Below are 20863 nucleotides of genomic sequence, written 5' to 3' on the forward strand. Positions count from 1 at the left end.
TATTAATATGGTATATTATATTGATTGATTTGCATATGTTGAACAACTCTGCATTCCTGGGATAACGTCCACTTGGTCATGGTGTACCATTCTTTTAATATGCTGCTAAATTCAGTTTGCTAGTATTTTGTTGACATTTTTACACCTATGTTCAAAAGAGATACTGGCCTGTAGTTTTCTTTTCTTGTGATGTCTTTGTCTAGCTTTGGTATTAGGGCAATGGTGGTCTCATATGATGAGTTAAGAAGTGTTCCTCCTTCTTCAGTTTTTTTGGGAGAGTTTAAGAAACATTAGTGTTAAGTCTTCTTTAAATGTTTGGTAGTATTTACCAGTGAAGTTGTCTGGTCCTGGACTTTTCTTTTTAGGGAGATTTACTACTCAATTACTGATTCAATCTCCTTACTTGTTATAGGTCTGCTGAGATTTCTGTTTTCATCATCTTGAGAACAGTTTTGCTAATTTGTGTGTTTCTGCAATTTGTCAATTTCATCCAGGCTGTGGTAGTTTGAAGCTGCTATGTACCCCGGAAAAGGCCATATTCTTGTATTCCATTCCTGTAGGTGCAGATCTATTGTGGGTGGGACATATTGGTTAGATTATGTCAAGTGAGATGTGACCCAACCCATTCAAGTTGGGTCTTAATCCTTTTACTGTAGTCCTTTATGAGAGGATTAAAGACAGAAAAAGCCCAGAGATGAAATTCAGAGAAGTACCCAGAGAAGCTCATAGAGAAAAAGCCCCAGGAAAGAGACAGCTGAGAGAGGAAGCCACTGAAGCCAGAAGCTGAAAGCAAAGAAACTCAGCAGAGAAAGACCAGCTGACACCAGCCATGTGCCTTTCCTTTCCATGTGACAGAGGTGTCCCAGATGCCAGGCAGCATTTCTTCAGAGAAGGTATCATCCTGTTGATGCCTTAATTTGGACATTTTCATGGCTTTGGAACTATAAATTTGTAAGCTAATAAATCCCCACTTGAAAAGCCAACCCATTTCTGGTATATGGTATTCAGGCAGCTTTAGGAAACTGAAATGTAGGCCATCCAATTTGTTGATGTACAACTGTTCATAGAATTTTCTTTTAATCCTTTTTATTTCTGTAAACCTGGCAGTAATATCCCTAGTTTCATATCTGATTTTAGTTGAGTCTTTTTTTTTTCTGAGTCAGTCAAGCTATAGGTTTACCAAGTTTGTTGATCCTTTCAAAGAAACAACTTTTGATTTAATTGGTTTTCTCTGTTGTTTATTATTTCCTTCTTTCTGCTAGCTTTGTGTTTAACTTGTTCTTTTTCTAGTTCCTTTAGGAATACACTTTGTTATTGATTTGAGATCTTTCTTCTTTTTTTTTTTTTAGATTTTTTTTATTAGAGAACTTGTAGGGTCACAGAAAAATCATGCATAAAATAGAGTTCCCACATACCACACTATTACTATATTATTAACACCATGCATTAGTGTGGTACATTTGTTAAAATTTATGAAAGAAAACTTTTATAATTATATAATTAACTACAGTCCATGGTTTACACTGGGGTTCACAATTTGTGTTGTACAGTCCTATGTGCATTTTAAATGCAATTTTATTGAGATATATTCACACACCATACAACTCATCCAAAGTATACAAACAACGGTGAACCATAACTTCACATAGTTGTGCATACATCCTCGTGATCAATTTTAGAACATTTTCATTAATCCAGAAAAGAAATAAAAATAAAAAAGAAAACTCAAATCCTCCCATATCCCTTATGCCCCCCCACCCCCATTACTGACCCATAGTATTGGTATGGTACATTTATTACTGTTGATGAAAGAGTATTAAAATATTACTGTTAACAATAGTTTATAGTTTACAATAGGTACGTTTTTTCCCTTATACCCTTCTACTATTAACTCCTTGTCATAGTGTCATACATTTGCTCAAGTTCATGAAAGAACCTTTTAATATTTGTATAGTTAATCAAAGACTTGGTCCACCACAAGTTTCACTGTGTTATACATTCCAGTGTGTAAACTTCCAACTTTTCTTCTAATGACATAAATGATTCTAACCTTCCCCTTCCTATCACATTCAACCACAATTCAGCACTGTTAATTATTCTCACAATAATGTGCTACCATCACCTCTGTCCATTTCCAAACATTTAGGGTCAACCTAGAAAAAAAGAAAGGAGACAGAGGTCTGGAGAAGGGCACAGAACTGAAGAGTATTAGTAAGGGTAACTTATAGAAAAAAGAGAGAGAGAGGGAAAAAATAGATCTGACAACTAAAAACCAAAGGATAAGATGGCTGTTTCAAGAACTCCCTTCACAGTAATAGCTTTGAATGTGAATGGATTAAACTCTCCAATTAAAAGATACAGACTGGTAGAATGGATTAAAAAGTATGACCCATTGATACGCTGTTTACAAGAGACTCATCTTAGATCTTGCGACACAAAGAAACTGAAAGTGAAAGAATGGAAAAAAATATTCTATGCAAGCTGCAATCAAAAGAAAGCAGGGGTAGCTATACTAGTATCAGACAAAATAGACTTTAAATGCAAAGATGTCATAAGAGACTGTGCTGGTTTGACTGTATTATGTCCCCCAGAAAAAGCCATATTCTTTGATGCAATCTTGTGGGGCAGACATATTAGTGGGGATTGAGTTGGAAAGTTTGGATTAGGTTGTTTGCATGGAAATGCACCCCACCCAACTGTAGGTGATAACTCTGATGAGGTATTTCCATGAAGGCATGGCCCCACCCATTCAGGGTGGGCCTTGATCAGTGGAGCTATATAAATGAGCTGACGGGCAGAGGGAACTCAGTGCAGCTGTGAGTGACATTTTGAAGAGGAGCTACAGCCAAGAGGGACACTTTGAAGAAAGCACAGGAGCTGCAGATGAGAGACAGTTTGAAGACAGCCGTTGAAAGCAGATTCTTGCTCCGGAGAAGCTGAGAGAGGACAAATATCCCAAGTGCAACTAAGAGTGACATTTTTCAGGAACTGCAGCCTAGAGAGGAACGTCCTGGGAGAAAGCCATTTTGAAAACAGAACTTTGGAGCAGACGCCAGCCACGTGCCTTCCCAGATAACAGAGGTTTTCTGGACACCATTGGCCATCCTCCAGTGAAGGTACCCAACTGCTGATGTGTTACCTTGGACACTTTATGGCCTTAAGACTGTAACTGTGTAACCAAATAAACCCCCTTTTATAAAAGCCAATCCATCTCTGGTGTTTTGCATTCTGGCAGCATTAGCAAACTAGAACAGAGACAAAGAAGGACAGTATATATTAATAAATGGGGCAACTCTCCAAGAAGAAATAACAATCACAAATGTTTATGCATCCAATCAAGGTGCTCCAAAGTATATGAGACAAACATTGGCTAAACTGAAGGGAACAACAGACACGTCTATAATAATAGTGGGAGACTTCAATATACCACATTCTTCTATAGATAGAAACACTAAACAGGACCAATAACCACAATATGATAAATGAATTAGACTTAACAGACATACATAGATCATTACATCCAAAAGTATCAGGATATACATTCTTCTCTAGCACGCATGGAACGTTGCCCAGGATCGATCATATGGTGCGGCACAAAACAAGTCTTATTAAATTTAAAAAGATTGAAATTATTCAAACTATATTCTCTGACCATAATGGAATGCAACTGGAAATCAACAACCACCAAAGAACCAGATCTTTCACAAATATATGGAGGTTAAACTATACTCCTAAAAAACCAGTGGGTCAAAGAAGAAACTGCAAGAGAAATTGATAAATATCTAGAGACGAAAATGAAAACACAACATATCAAAACCTATGGGATGCAGTGAAAGCAGTGCTGCGAGGGAAATTTATAGCTCTAAATAATTTTTCAAAAAGAAAGAAAGAGCGAAGACCAAAGACTTAACTGAACAACTGAAGAGACTAGAGAATGATCAACAAACTAACCCTAAAGCAAGTAGAAGAAAAGAAATAACAAAGATTGAAGCAGAAATAAATGAGATGGAGAGAAAAAAAGAGAGAGAGAGAATAAATAAAACCAAAAGTTGGTTCTTTGAGAAGATCAACAAGATTGACAAACCCTTAGCTAGATGGAAAACATCAAAAAGAGAGAAGACCCAAATAAACAGAATCAGAAATGAGAGTGGGATAATTACTACAGATCCCAAAGAAATAAAAAAATAAGAGGATACTATGAACAACTATATTCCAACATGCTAGACAATTTATAGGAAATGGATAATCTTCTGGAAGCACATAAACAACCTAGCCTGACCCAAGAAGAAATAGAAGACCTCAACAAACCAATCACAAGCAAAGAAATCCAATCAGTCATCAAAAATATACCTCCAAATAAAAGCCCAGAGCCAGATGGCTTCACAGGGGAATTTTACCAAACTTTCCAAAAAGAATTGACACTATTCCTGCTCAAACTCTTTCAAAAATTGAAGAAAAAGGAACACTACCTAACTCATTTTATGGAGCTAATATCACTTTGGTACCAAAAGTAGATAAAGAGACCACAAAAAAGGAAACTACAGGCCAATCTCCCTAATGAATATATGTGCAAAAATTCTCAACAAAGCACTTGCAAATCGAATCCAAAGGCACATTAAAAGAATTATACACCATGACCAAGTTGGGTTCATTCCCGGCATGCAAGGGTGGTGTTCTAGTTTGCTAATGCTGCCGGAATGCAAAACACCAGAGATGGATTGGCTTTTATAAAAGGGGGTTTATTTGGTTACACAGTTACAGTCTTACGGCCATAGAGTATCCAAGGTAACACATCAGCAATCGGGTACCTTCACTGGAGGATGGCCAATGGTGTCCGGAAAACCTCTGTTAGCTGGGAAGGCACATGGCTGGCATCTGCTCCAAAGTTCTGGTTTCAAAATGGCTTTCTCCCAGGACGTTCCTCTCTAGGCTGCTGTTCCTCAAAAATGTCACTCTTAGTTTTTCTTGGGATGTTTGTCCTCTCTCAGCTTCTCTGGAGCACGAGTCTACTTTCAATGGCCATCTTCAAACTCTCTCTCATCTGCAGCTACTCTCTCAGCTTCTATGCATTCTTCAAAGTGTCTCTCTTGGCTGTAGAAAGCTCGCTCCTTCTGTCTGAGCTTCTATAGTGCTCCAGTAAACTAATCAAGGCCCATGCTGAATGGGTGGGGCCACACCTCCATGGAAACTATCCAATTAGAGTAATCACCCACAGTTGAGTGGGTCACATCTCCATGGAAACACTAAAAGAATTACAATCTAATCAACACTATTGTATTCTAACAACATTAGAATTACAATCTAATCTGCCCACACAAGATAACATCAAAGATAATGATGTTTTGAGAGACATAATACATTCAAACCAGTACAGGTGGTTCAACACAAAGAAAGTAATAAATGTAATACAACACATTGACAAATCGAAAGGGAAAAATCAAATGATCATCTCAATAGACACTGAAAAAGCATTTGACAAAATTTAGGATCCCTTTTTTTATAAAAAACATTCAAAAGGTAGGAATTGAAGGAAACTTCCTCAATATGGTAAAGGGCATATAAGAAAAATCCACAGTCAGCATAGTACTCAATGGTGAGAGGCTAAAAGCCTTCCCCCTAGGATGGGGAACGAGACAAGGGTGCCCACTGTCACCTCTATTATTCAACATTGTGCTACAAGTTCTAGCCAGAGCAATTCATCAAGACAAATAAAAGGTACACAAACTGGAAAGGAAGAAGTAAAACAGTTGTTATTTGCAGATAATGTGATCTCGTATTTGGAATTCTTGAGAAATTGAAGAAAAAGCTACTTGGGCTAATAAACAAATTCAGAAGTGTGGTGGGATACCAAGATTAATGCACATAAGTAATGTAATACACCAGTAATGACCCAACTGAAGAGTCAATAAAAAATAATTCCATTCACAATAACAACTAAAAAATCAAGTACCTAGGAATAAACTTAACCAAGGATGTAAAAGTCCTCACACAGAAAATTACAAAACTTTACTAAAGGAAATAAAAATGGACCTAAATAAGTAGAAAGATATTCTGTGCTCGTGGATAAGAAGGCTAAAACATGGTTACGATGTCAATTCTCCCCAAATTGATCTACAGATTCAATGCAATTCCAATCAAAATTCCAACAACCTACTTTGCAGACTTGGAAAAGCTAGTTATCAAATTTATTTGGAAGGGAAAGGGGCTCGAATTGCCAAAAACATCCTAAAAAAGAAGAACAAAGTGGGAGGACTTACACTTCTAGACTTTGAAGCTTACTATAAAGCCACAATGATCAAAACAGCACGATATTGGCACAAACATAGACATATTGATCAATGGAATAGAATTGAGAGTTCAGAAATAGACCCCCAGGTCTATGGTCAACTGATTTTTTATAAGGCCCCCAAATCCACTGAACTGGGACAGAACAGTCTCTTCAACAACTGAGGCTGGAGGAAACTGGATATCCATAACCAAAAGAATGAAAGAGGACCTCTACCTCACACCCTATACAAAAATTAACTCAAGGTAGATCAAAGACCTCCATATAAGAGACAGTGCCATAAAACTCTCAGAAGATAATGGAGGGAAACATCTTCAAGACCTAGTAATAGAGGGTACCTTCTTGGACCTTATACCCAAAACACAAGCAAAAAAAGAAAAAATAGATAAAACTCCTCAAGATCAAAAGCTTCTGTGCCTGAAAAGACTTTTGTTTTGTCAAAAAGTCAATGAGGCAGTCAACTCAATGGAAGAAAATATTTGGAAACCATATATCTGATAAGAGATTGATATCCTGCATATATAAAGAAATCCTACAACTCAACGACAGTAGTACAAACCACCCAGTTATAAAACGGACAAAAGATATGAAAAGGCATTTTTTCAAAGAGGAAATACAAATGGCTAAAAAAACACATGAAAAAATGTTCATGTCCACTAGCAATTAGAGAAATGCAAATCAAAACCACAATGAGATACCATCTCACACCAATAAGAATGGCTGCCATTAAACAAACAGGAAACAATAAATGCTGGAGAGGATATGGAGAAAAATTGGAACTCATTAATTGCTGGTGGGAATGTATAATGATACAGCCACTGTGGAAGACAGTTTGGCTGTTTCTCAGAAAACTAGATACTCAGTTACCCTATGATCTGGCAATTCCACTTCTCGGTATATACCCAGAAGCTCTGAAAGCAGTGACATGTACCGACATTTGTGCACCAGTGTTCATAGCAGCATTGTTCATAATCACCAAGAGACAGAAACAATCTAAGTACCCTTCAACAGACGAGTGGATAAACAAAATGTGGTATACACACATGATGGAATACTATGCAGCAGTAAGAAGGAATGAGGTCCTGAAACATATGGCAACATGGATGAACCTTAAAATATAATTCTGAGTGAAATAAGTAAGACACAAAAAGAGAGATATTATATGTTACCACTACTATGAACTCCCTGAACAATGTAAAAGCAATGTCTTATAATGTAGAATATTGGAGACCTAGTGATAGACAGAAGCTAGTGAAGGGGGAATGATAATCTAATATGTTCAGATATGTTAATGAGGGTGAATTCAAAGGTATGGGAATGGATGGGGTGATGATTGTTTGTTAATGGGATTATAAGTATCAGAGCTGCACTGAAGGTGAACAGGATTGAAAGGGGTTGTTTAAGGGCATATATCCCACAGATCAGCACTACATAGATAGGTGCTTGCATGATAGACTTCTAAGGTATGACACTGGTACAGAGAGTTGACAACAGAATAACATATGGGAAAAATCTACCTATTGCATACTAGTGACCATAATTAATAGGAATAACTTACTAGTACCACACAAATACTAGGAACAAATAATTGAGGGCTGAAAAGAGCTATGTGGTTCTGGGTCATAAGAATTTTTTAAAATGGAGAATGATGAGGATTGTACAACTAAGTGATGACAATGTGAGATGCTAATGGGTTATCATGGACAGAACATATACTTTGTGAACTTTGGAACCCCTTACTTTATAAGTCAAGCCCTCAATCTTGAGGCTTGCTCTTGTGAAACAAGATTGTAAAGGGGAGGCTAAGCTTACCTATAATTATTATGCCTAGGAGTCACTTCCCGAGAACTCGTTTTTGCTCAAATCTGGACTTTCTCTCTTTAAGCCCAACTCTGCAAATAAAGTCATCACCCTTCCCCTGACATAGGTCAGGAATCCCCAGGTGAAAGTGTCTTCCTCGCAATGTGGGACACAGATTCCGGGAATGAGCGTGACCCCGGCATTGAAGGATTGAGAATGCCTTTTTTACCAAAAGGGGGAAAGAAAGGTAACAAAAAAAGGTTTCAGTGGCTAAGAGTTTTCAAATAGGGTTGAGAATCTGTCCTGGAGGGTATTCCTATGCAAGCTTCAGCTAGATATGCCAAATGGCCACAGTATAATAAGTTCAAGTCAACAGTCCCGAAAACCCTAAGGAATACCCGGATCCCTATCTGAGACTATAGAAGTTTCACTCACTAAGTTTATTCTTCAGAACCTTAAATCCTCCAGAGAGCTCCTATGTCAGCTAAGTCCCAAAACCCAGGCAATAACCTCTTCAAGAACATCAACCAGATGAGTCCCCTTTCCATAACGTTGATATTTCTTTTCAACATGAACAAGTTAGAGTGGTCACTGCCTAGACATCCCTGAAGATTGGAGGGGTAGCAGAGGAAGGGGTAGCAACAGACAAGATGGAATTTAACAAAGGATTATGAATACTGAATCTCTATATAATTTTCTTTTTCTTAGTTGCTAGGGTATTAGAATAGCTAGCTAGAAGGAAAGGACTGAAATGGTGGAACTGTAACCCATAGCATTCTTTGAAATTTGCTCTATAGCTACTTGTTAAATTATAATTTGAAAGTTTTTATCTTTTTTTATATCTGTTATATTTCACAATAAGGAAATAACTGAAACTTTGGTACTGTAACTCATGACATTTTTGGAAATTTCCTATATAACTACTTGTTAAATCGTACTGTAAAAGTTATTACCTTTTTGCATATATGCTATATTTCACAATAAGGAAATAACTGAAACTGTGGAACTGTAACCCACAACATTCTTTGTAATTTGCTCTCTAACTACTTGTTAATTTGCACTTGGAAAGTTATCACTTCTATGTATATCTGCTATATTCCACAATAAAATATGATTTAAAAAAGAGTTATATACCACCCACAGTCAATATTTTTAGTACTATGCTGGCATAGGCTAATCTGTATTCTTTATAAAGTAACCCATGCCAGTATTTAATGCACAACAGAAATCTGTTTTACTCCCAGCGTCTGGTGTAATAATAATTATCATACAATAATAGCAATTGTTATATGCAAACAATAAGATTAAATTTTTCTTTTTCAAATACTATAACATTTTTGTGAGTAGAAGCAAAATGATGCTGAGTAAAGCAATAAATTAATTCCAGCTGTGGCTCTCCATCACAGCATAAGGCTTGATGACAACTGTACAGAAAAAAAGAACTTAATGGCTTAAAACAATTATGTATTGTTTCTCAAAATTCTATGAGCAATATGGCTGCCTCTTCAGCTGGTCTCTTCTGGGATCACTCATGTGGCTGTATTTGCTTGAGTTCTATCCAAAGCTCTGGCACAATTAGCTATGGGATCCTGGGGAAGTCACTTGAGCTTTTTGAGCCTCAGTTTCCCCATCTTTGAACTAAAAGGTCCACATGGAAGATTTTAATACATCTCTCTCACAGAAACTGATAGATGAAATAGGAAAAAAGTAAAGATATAAAAGATTTGAATAAAACAAATAACAAGATTGAGCTCGAACACTAATATAGAACTCTGCACTTAATAGAGAACATATTCTCTTCAAGCACAAATTAAGTTATTCATAAAAGTTGACCACCTGCTAGACCACAAAGAGAGTTTCAGCAAATACATATAGACCACACTGCAGTAAAATTTTAAATCAACAACTAAATGATAGGCCAGAACGCTCAGATACATTTGGAAACTTAAAACATGCTTGTAATTAATTCACGAGTCAAAGAGTAAATCACATGACAATTTAAAATATGAGACTGATGGTAGGCAGAATTCTAAACACTGTCCCCAAGATTATTCCACTAAACACTATCTAAGTACTGTTGTGAACTGCAGATGTAATTAAAATCCCAAGTCAGTTAACTTTAAATTATAGAGATTATCTGGGTGTGCCTGACACAATCAGGTGAATCCTTTAAAAACAGCGTTTTCTCTGGCTAGGGGTAAGGGAAGTCAGAAAGATTTGAAGCATGAGGAGGATTCAACCACACCACTGCTGGCTTGACCATGGGGAGGGACCACATGATAGCAAATGTGGGTGGCTTCTAGAAGCTAATAGCAGCCCCTGATTGATGGCCAGCAAGGAAACAGAGACTTCTATCCTACAAGCACAAGGAATTGAATTCTTCCGACAACCTGAATGAGTGTGGAAGTAGATTCTTCCCCAGAGACTAGATAAGCACCCAGCCCAGCTGACACCTTAATTTTAGCCTCACGAGACTCAAAGCAGAGAACCAGCTGACCTATGGAAACTGTGAGATGATAAATGGGTGTTCTTTTAAGCTTCTAAGTATGTGGTAATTTGTTACACAGCAGTAGAAAACTAATATAGGTCTTATAGTAGATTTTTATAATGGCTCCTGATTAATTGTGCTTTCATGTCCACACCCTGTGCAATATGAATGTTGCCACTCCTTTCATCAAGAGATGGAGTCTCTTTCTCACTTCTCCATCTCTTGAATCTGAGCTGGACATGTGACTTTCATTAGCCAGTACAATGTGGTGGAAGAGACATTGTGTGAGTTTTCAGAGGCTAGGCCTGTAGAGGCCTCGCAGCTACTACACTTGCTTTCTTGAAATTTTGAGACTACAACACTGTGAAGCAGTGGAGTCTAACCTATAGAATTGAAGTGCACATGGAAGAGAGCTGAAGCACCCCAGCTGACAGCCAGGACCAAATACTATTTGGGTGATGTTATCACATCATATTCAGGATATTTACTCCAAAAAGAAAATCCAGAAATATTTATTTTGTTCATTTCTCTCATAATCATAACACCCCCTATCAATTTGGTGTCATATTTCCTAATTGAGAACTGAGGGCCACTTTCATTATTCTCAGTTTACCCTCCTTCTTAGACTGATGTGCAGGAAGTCTACTATGGGAGTGTTATTTTCTGTAGATAAACCCGTACCACAAACTCCTACAATACCAACTCCAATTTCCCACCTGCATCAAGGACAAGCACATTCAGCCAGAAGTTCAACAAGAATTGTTCAGAAAGACTAGTAGAGTATCCATCTCCTTCACTGGTCCTTGCCTTTCTTTACATTCTGATACAATACTGATCCCATTTTTAGAACTTCCTTTCCATACAAACACATCTGAATATATTATTTTTTTTGTTTTTTTAAAGCAATTTTATTGAAATATATTCACACACCATACAATCCATCCAAAGTATATGATCAGTGGCTCACAGTATCATGACATCACTACAACCAATTATAAAACATTTTCATTGCTCCAAAAAAAAAAAAGAGATAAAAACAAAAAAGAAAACCTAGAACATCCCGTACCTCTAATCCCCCTGAATATATGATTTTTAAGCACATTCCAAGTAGAAGTTGCGCAGACTTGGTCTTTCCTTTGTCACAGGATAATGACCAAATCCAGAGCTCATCAAACCCCAACTATTATGTCATTAATGGCTATCCTGCTGTCTCTTGCTTACTTGGCCCTACTTACCTGTGTGTCCTAAAAGAGCATTGTGTAAGGAAAATAAACACTCACTTTCAGGCACACCAGAGCCAGATATGCCCATACTTCAGCATTGTGGTTGTTCAACGCATTGGCTTCAGAGAGAGCATCCTCAGCCTCTGTGAGCTCCTCCAGCTTGACATAAAAGAGACACATGAGTTGTGAGTCGAAGTATTTCTCACTTAAGCCAGCTGGCATCAGCTTAGCTGAAAGCACTATGTCCAAAGAACACTAATGTACATGGCCTACACCAATGGTTTTCAACTAACATTTTTTGCAACAGAATTCTTTCTTCAAACAAGAAAACCTCTGTGGTGGCCCAATATTTGAACTAGTTAAAAGTGTAACTACTCTGATTAAAAAGCCAGGTAGGGGAATGTGGAGCCCTGGAATCTGGTAGGCTCTCAACTCAAAGCCTGCCTATTTACCTTCCCTTCCTTCCTCTGCAGCAGTCCCAAGACTGCCATATAAACCATGGAGCTTCAGGAGCCAGGGTTGGAAAACCACAGGAACTCTCTTCCATGTGAGTATCACTTAACCAATTTGCCCAAAGAGTGTGGGCCATCAGATTCAGTTTTAGTTTTTACCTTTACATGATGCATCCCTTTCTTGAAGTTAAAGCCCTATTTGCCTGTCCTAATATCAGTTATTAAAAGCACAATCCTGAGTGGCCCATATTCAGAGGATCTAAGATGCTTCCTGAGCTCTGCGCCTATGGATATCACTGCTGCCTCCTAAGCCTGGGAGTTGCTTTGCAAACCATCCAAAAGGTCCCTTAAGGAAAGAATAAGGCACTCTCCTCTCTCCAAAGCAGATCTTCACTTTTTCTGTATTAGTAGAAAAAATATCAGGTTTCTAGGCACAAGACTAGATGGAAAATGGTCTTTCACCCATGCCTATACCTTTGCTCACACTTTAAATGTCTCTGAGACATTGATTCATTATTCAATCAACCCTATATTTGTTGAGGATTTACTCTGTGCCAGGCAATCTGCTAGATGCTGGTAATAAAAAAATACAATCCCTCTTTGAGAGCTCACTGACAGACATGCAAAAAATAAAAGTAAATTAAAAACACACAGATAGTTTCAATATAGCATAAATATTTCTATAGTGAAAGCAAAGCATATATAAGATCAAATACGAGAATAAAGGAAAATAGGATTAATTCTGCCCCGAGATTAAAGAATAGCCTCAGAGAAGAAAAAACTGCTAAAGTGGATCTTGAAGGGTAAGTAGGGATTTGTTAACTGTATAAGATGAAGAAACGCATTTCAGGTAGAAGGAAGGTCATATACAAGGCATAGAGGCAAAAGAGAGCATGGAAACTCATAAGCATGCCCATGTGGCTGAAGAAAAGAGAGAGAGAGAGAGAGAGGGAGAATGAGTGTATGTGGCAGAGGGAAAAAAAGGAAGTGATAAGATTAGACAGGCAGAGAAAAGATCATGCTATTAAATGAACTGGCAAGGACCTGGAGGCAACTTGTCCATGTGTATTTAAAGCAAAGGTCAACTTATCTGTAAATGACTACAGTAAAAACTAACTTGACTGTACATTTCGAAATTGCCCACACATGCCTAAGACAATTTATCTGTGAGACAAGTTATCTGAGACTCTCCAACGCTGTACAACTGCTAAGACATTCTGACATTCTTTAAACCTGGGTCTTGATTTCCTGGAAACCAGGACTTTTGTTAGGGATAAATACGTCTTGTTAGTTAGCATTCCATCCCCTTACAAGGCTTGCTTTTCTTATTGTTTTTACTTAAACAGTAGTATTTTTCTTTGTGTAATCCCATTGTATTTACTATATAAGCTGCCTCTTTCTCAGGGAAAAACAGAGCGCTTTTGTTTTGGCATAGAGCATTCCCCAATTTGCAAACTGTCATATTTGGTGATGTGAGAAGATACTAATGCTGAATTTATTATGCAACAAGGGGTAGCCATTGAAGGATTTATGTAGGGAAATAACACCATAGTAAAGAAATACATACATGACATGATTTCAACCTTATTAGTGACAAAATGCAAATTAATATACTTATCTAATTGGTAAATGATAATGTCTGTTGACAAGGCAACAGAAAAACGGACTCTCACATATTCTGAGTGTAAATCAGCATATAGACTTTCTAAAAGGCAAACTGACACTATGAGTTAAAGATCTTAAAAATATTTCTACCTTCTTTTAGGAATGTATCCTAAGGAAATAATCAGTTAAGCACAAAGATTTATGTACAAGAATGTTTATCTCAGCTTTATTTACAACATATAATTGTGGAAACTAACATGTCCAATATAAGTGATTGGTTAAATAAATTATGGTATGCCTACATATAGGTATAGTGTAACTAAATATTGATAGAGATTACTTCGACATCTTAGTGGTAGGGTTTAACTGAAGCTTGTTTTGTTTCTATCTAAGTAAAATATTTTTTGTACTATTCAAAATAAATAGAGGCATGACTTATGCTGAATACTTTGTATAGTTGGTTTCTTATAACTTTGAAAGTGCTATCAGGTTACATGTTTTCCATTTTTTCTTGGAAAGCAGAAAAAGAAGCACAGGGCTTAAATGTAGGTGACCATATGTCCTGGTTGGTCTGGGATGGTAGCTGTGTCCCAGTGTAATTACTAATAGCACCCTTTTCATTCTCTGAGGTGTCCAGGTTTGGATGATAAATTACATGTTTACCCTACTTATCATCCAGGGAAACATCATGCAGTCATCAAAACTTGTGTTTTAGAATATTTGGTGATGCAAAAAGATACCAGTGTAATATTAAGAAGAAAAACTATTGCAAAGCAGGAAATATATTATTTATAATTTTATACTTTAAAATTACTTTCATATATATATAGAAAAAAGAGAAGAATACATTCAAATGTTAACAGTGGTCATCTTTGAGTGGTGGGATTATGGATATTTTTATGTTCTCTTCATATTCCTTTGTATCTTCCAAAATTCCTAAAATGAGCACGTCTTACCATTATGATTGAAAAACAGCACTGAGGAAGAGGAGACAAGGAAGGTGGGCAAATATTGTTAAGAGTAACAATCAGGAAGATGGTGGTGGTTGTTCAATAAGATGGGAAAAACTAAATGGAAACAGCTGGTTGAGAAGCAGAGGTTAAACACGTAAATCAAAGAGAAAGAATCCATTAAGGAGGAAATGTACTAAGAGGAAAGGGAGGGATGGAATCAAGAATGCACGAAAAGAAATTAGAAAAGAACAGCAGGACACATGCTTCATTCCAAGACTGGAGGAAAGAAGTGAAGGGTGAATAGAGAGTTTTAGGTGTGAAGGAGCAAAAGGCCTACTAGGAACTGCAGTTGCTCCCCCCCTAACATAGATGGGTCACAGTGCTTAGTAAGACATCAATAAATTTCTTTAATTTGATTGACTAGATTTTTCATTATCTTCCATATCACCTTTTTCTTGCAGATAACATCATGAAATAGCTTTTGCAGCAAAAAACATGATTTTTTAAAAACTACATAATAGCTTCATGGTTTAAGTTTTTGTGGGGATTTTAGGATGCTTTATTTTTCTAGTTCAGATTGACCTTCAGTTCACTATAAAAACTTGAACAGCAACTTTTCATTAGAGAAGACACCCTGTTAGCCATTCCACCATCATAACAAACCCACAAGTACTCAGAAGACCAAGGAATCAAGGTCAGCTGTATGCAGAGGCCTAATCTCAAGACTTTGTCTTCTTACCCGATAGCAGGAGATTCCCAGTCCTAGCCAGGTAAGGCATGAAGGTGATCTCTTACAAGCTTGCAGGTAGGTTTTCTTTGCCTTTTCATACTGCAGAAAGAAAACACCAATAAGCTACTATCTTCTGGAAGCTTCAAACACTGCATTGCTGAGATAATCATGGGGTCTCTGACAGATGCACTATGGAACAATCTAAGTTAAATGGGTCCCTGGATTGTATTCTTATATCTTTTTAAGGGAGTAAGAAGATTGATGGGAGGAGATGGATGGACCAAATTCAAAGGCAAACTATGACCTGGAAACAGTTCCAAAGACTGTGTTTATAGTCTATGTAAGAGTTGAGGCAGAGTTACACTGAAAGTTCTGGGCAACCCTAATGATTATCTGAATTCCACCCAGACCCTAAAGATTACCCTCTTTGCTTAAAAGTGACATCATGTGGTGGGATACCTGCATGACAGACACATGGAACCTCTGGACTAATGATGTGGGAAAATAAGAGGTACACTTGATACAGGCTCATCATTCTGAGAGTCTGCTCCCTTGTAAAAGGTCTTAGTAGCTCTCTATAGTATAGGAGACAGAAAAACTAAAAACAACAAAAAAAACCTTCCAAAAGAAGTAGTCCTCAAAGAACCACTTCTTGCCTTATAACTCCCCAATGTGAGAAATGTATCAATAGCCTAAGAACTGCTTTCCTAGCAACTGCATAAGCCAGCAGTTCTCTGAAGCTGCAGCTTACAATGACATCAGAAAGAAAAATTTTCCTTATTTATACTTCACCACGGTGTGATAGTGATTTCTCCCAAGCCTTATATGGGCCTTCCCACTTTAATTATAAGGCATTGTAACTTGTCCTTGTTGCTGTTGTTATTTTATATTGAATAGAGAATTGGGTGATCTGGGGGAAGAAATGGAATGAAGTCAAAATAAACGCACAGAGTTAAAAAAGCCCTCAATGGAATGTTGATAATGATTGAAGCTGAATAATGGGTCCATAGGGGTTCATTCTACTATTCAGTTTACTTTGTATGCATTTGATAATTTCCATAATAAAAAGTTTTTTAAAAAGGACTTTTGGGTGTTTGCTAAAATATGGGGACAGATTGCTAAAGAATCAGGGCAGAGTGCCTTGTGGAATAGGGTTATCCTCAGCTGAATTAAATATAACCCTTTGTGTTGAGGAAGAAGTTTGGAGAAGTCCTTTTGAAGCCCATGAAATGTTCTGTTAGTTAAATCAAACTAAGAATGCTTCTATGGTTGCTAATAATAGTAGCTAAAATAAAGGCTAACATTTATTGAGTTCTTAAATTTTTAGTAGCATAATGGTTGCGTATGAGACTGTCTGGGTGTGGATACTGTTCCACCAATTACTAGTTATCTAATGTTGGGCAAATTACTTTACCTCCAGATGTAAAAGTGTCTTTACCATGTTACTATTATTAGTCTACACAGATGGATGTTAATGCTTGAACTGTACACAGGTCCCATGATCCACATGGTTATTCCCCATCTTCAGTCCCTCACCTCTTTCTCTTCCAGATAGATAAGCCCCAGTCGCAGGAAGATAAAGTGCATCTCAGAAGCATCTGCTACAAAACTAATGGTTCGCTCATAGCATTCCCTGGCCTCAGAATGATTGCCACTCAGAAAACAGAAATGGCCCTTCAAGCCCCAGACATTAGGGTTCTGAGAAAATGAAGAACAAATGGTACAGGAACAAGGTGGTATTAAAAAGCACCTTAATGATCCTTGCTTAACATTAATTTATATCAAGTCTATTTTCCTTCTTCTAATAACAGTCAGTTAGAAGGAGGACCATTCAGTTGCACTGGAAGATATTTTTCTATTTTATCATTTCTTTCTTCCATTCTTCAAAATTATTTTGTCTTTGGAGTAAATATTAAGAAAAACATTCAAGCATAACCATAATGTTCACAATGAGAAAATATAAAAAGTCCAGAAAAATTGAAAGAAACACTATCTACCAAACAGTTGTCCTTATCCTTTTCTCTACCCTTTGCAAAGCCCATGATAAGAAAAGCAAACAGAAGGTAGTAAATACAGGAGTTCACTGACAGCTGGTGGTATCTATCAACGGCCACCAGAAACCTATCTATGATATGGCATCGCCAACCTTAATAAAGTATGCTCCCCCCTTCTCCAAACTCAAGAGACTCTAGCAAAAGTCATTACCAGGTAGTCCATCTGGGCTGCTTGATGAAGGTATTCCTCTGCCTTGGCAAAGTCCTTTTTGAGAAGGTGTGTCTGGGCCAGCACCAAATAATACTCACAGCTGGGGCCTCCTTGAGGGCATAAAAGCTCATGTGCAAGGACTCGGTGTACATACTGCAAGGAGAAGTTAGATTAACATGTAAATAGCTGCACTGCAATGGTCCCAAAGCTCCCATGGTTGAAGATTCTGTCTCTGATAACAAAGAATACGGAACATATTATAGAAGGAAATGATTATCCTAAACTTCAAAAGGTTGGTGGGGTGAATAACAAACATTTATCACACTTGATTTTACTAGCAGCTATTCATTTAGTCACCAAATGTAGACATTTCCAAGTGAATAAAGCATAGTGCAATTCTGATGTTGCCGGTGGTCATATTACTTACTGTTAGACTGTAATTTATTATGCAGCAGATAAAGACACTTCATCAACCACCCCATTTATATATGAAGTAACATTTTCAGGCAGCCATAACTGTAAGGAAACTTATAGTGAGGCCAAATCTACCTTTCTAAAACTCTAGACTCAGGATCTTAAAAATATAAGTGTCTGTAACTCTCAAACATCCACTATGTTTACCAATTTTGTATTTTGGGGCTTTTCTTTGATTTCCACACTACATAAGGCCTGAAAATTTGACAAAGCCAGGATGTATTTGATAAGCAGAAAGGAAACCCTTCTTTTCTTCTTCCTCTGTTCCCATATCTGCCTATGATGTAAAACTTCCACTAACACTTATATCTTCAGAGGGAAATACTGGGGGAGGGACTGCAACTGTTCTTTCCACCTGCCTTTCGGGCTCTATGACATGGGGCAGGGCTAGTGATTTATTTAATAGGCGAGACATGTAAAGAGCCTGATTCACTATTGGGAAGGGTTAATATATCAAAGACTCCTGCTTAATATGTTCCACCCCTCTAGTCATTCTTGCTTGCTCTCAAGTGGAGCCCGTGCTCTGCAGGGTCAAGGTCAACTCTCCTGGCTCCTGGATCTTGCTCTCTCTCCTACAGCTTACTTCATGGTTAAGCTTCTTGTTTACCAAGTGACGGACAGACCTTGCAGGATGCCCTTCTTCTCTGGGAGGAGGCTGCAATTCTCCAGCTGCCTCACCTGTGACTGGATGGGGAAGTCAAATGTGGGACCATCACAAACTCCAGTCCAATTTTACCAATAAAAATAATATGATATTTTTATCCCTCCATATGCACTTTGTATCTGTTTCCAATTGGTTTAGAAACTGGAAGAGAGGAAGAGTGTGATTAGGCTTCTGCAAACCCCAACACTCATATAATATGAGTTTTCATAATAGAGTAACATCAGACACACATGCCTTAAGAGTCTAGTTTTGCTCTGATGGTATGGGAATTCTGTGGATAAAAAACTTGTAAACTCTGCTTCTGCTTCAGCATGCATATAGGCAGAAGACTGCCTTTGTCTAAACTCCTATCGAAGACGATGGGAATGTCTTGCTTTGCTATGCTATGTTCTTGCACGTAGTACATTCCACTACCAAGGCCAAGCTTATTTGTTGTCTACTTGTCTGTCGATCTTTGTGTCATAAAGGTCAAAACGTCCTGCCTCCCCTCCTGCCTCCTTAAACAGCCTTGAGTGCCAGCACGTCTCCCTACGCTGAAAATCTCAATAAAAACCGAGATGAGAATTGCTGGGGAGGACACTCTCTCTTGAGTTATTCTCACTCTCGCCTCTCTTGACTTTTGTCTCAAGTAATTCATTGCATCACCGTGGTTACTGCTGGACAGGAAACCACATACAGGGAGCAGACTTCTGATACCATCTGCAGAGGGTGGTTCACATTTGGATGTTCTTCCCATTGAGTCTAAGATGTGCTTTCAAAAGCTTATTTGATTTCTGCTTTATACATATTTAAGCTTCCAAATACGTCACTATGGATAGAATAAGTAATTAGCTAAAACCTTTCCATCTATGTGCTCTTTTTAAAAATATCCTGACCTGCACAGCATTGACCTTCATCAAGAAGCGTATTGTCTCCATGAAGATGGTGGGAGGAGTTTGAGAAACGCCATAATAAGGGATGGAATTCAGGAGAGCCGATGAAACGTCACATTTTGATGCTTCTAAAAACAGTATATCAAAAGCATAGAAGATTAGATGTAAACGAAAAATAATTCAGAAGCTCAGACACGCTAATGAAGCAGAGACACTATTCTGATCTAATACATGAAGAAAGTGCAACTTGTAAAGCAACAGACTTCTCTATGGCAATCGTCCTCAAAGAGAAGCCCTTAAAGTTTCTCAAAGATAAATCTACTGGTGGTTCCAAATGCAAGTCACAAAGCATTTAAAAAAAATCCAGATATCCCTGAATGTAAAACACAATTTGTAGATAATCTAAAAATGAAGAATCATTGTTAGAAAATCATAGGTGTGTAGCTGGCTATTTCTATGAGCTAAATATAAATCCTCGCTTATTAAAAAAGTTCCATCACTGAATTTGAATTCAGAGCCTAGCCTAATACGAAGGAACATAGGCAATATGGCAGAAAAACTAATCAGCTTCAAACAAGTCAGGATTGCCTCTTTGCTAATAATCATTAGTTTTCATCCTTGTCTAGCTTGTTTATGACATGCCCCTTTTTCAAGAGGAAATCTTTACTCCTAATCACCTTTCTTTGCTGGTCCCTCCTTGAGAAACATATTGGACGGTTTTTGGCTGGTATTTGGATCCTGAGCTTGTACAGTCAAAATGGGTTCTTGTGACTCAGAATGGAGTTTAGAGGATTCTTCAAGAAATTCATCTAAAATGGATAAGGCAGCTCCTGTTCCTAAATAGTTTAAATTTTAATGAAAAAAAAAAAAAAAAGGCCTTTCTTACATTGGATTAAAGGAGATAAAATACAATTGATTTTCAAAACACAAGTAATGTATTTCCCAAACATTACACGAAAGACCAATGTAGTGACAGGCTTGTTTGTATTTCTGAATATTTTAAAGAGTACAAGCTAAACTGACAACACAGCTTTTTCACTGTAACCCTGATATAGCCCTACTGCTAGGCCAAGTCATGATAATGTCAAACAAATAACTATTATAAAAGTTA

At 37.5% G+C, this 20863-nt stretch overlaps 1 protein-coding gene across 5 annotated transcripts in view; it reads right to left on the minus strand.

The window, feature by feature from the left end:
* The window catches only part of CFAP70 (cilia and flagella associated protein 70), a 106297-nt gene that overhangs the window by 5306 nt on the left and 80128 nt on the right, over nt 1–20863 (minus strand). For 3 of the 5 annotated variants that reach the window (XM_037804780.1, XM_037804777.1, XM_037804776.1), the window contains 6 exons: nt 20430–20588; nt 19756–19880; nt 17743–17895; nt 17074–17235; nt 15547–15636; nt 11855–11956 (listed from right to left, as the gene is read on the minus strand). In XM_037804780.1, coding sequence (XP_037660708.1) covers nt 11855–11956; nt 15547–15636; nt 17074–17235; nt 17743–17895; nt 19756–19880; nt 20430–20588 — 791 coding nt within the window. The remainder of the gene's footprint in view (nt 1–11854; nt 11957–15546; nt 15637–17073; nt 17236–17742; nt 17896–19755; nt 19881–20429; nt 20589–20863) is intronic. The other 2 variants (XM_037804778.1, XM_037804779.1) reach the window with 2 other exon arrangements.

The sequence above is a fragment of the Choloepus didactylus genome, chromosome 15, assembly GCF_015220235.1.
Source record: "Choloepus didactylus isolate mChoDid1 chromosome 15, mChoDid1.pri, whole genome shotgun sequence".
NCBI lineage: Eukaryota > Metazoa > Chordata > Mammalia > Pilosa > Megalonychidae > Choloepus > Choloepus didactylus.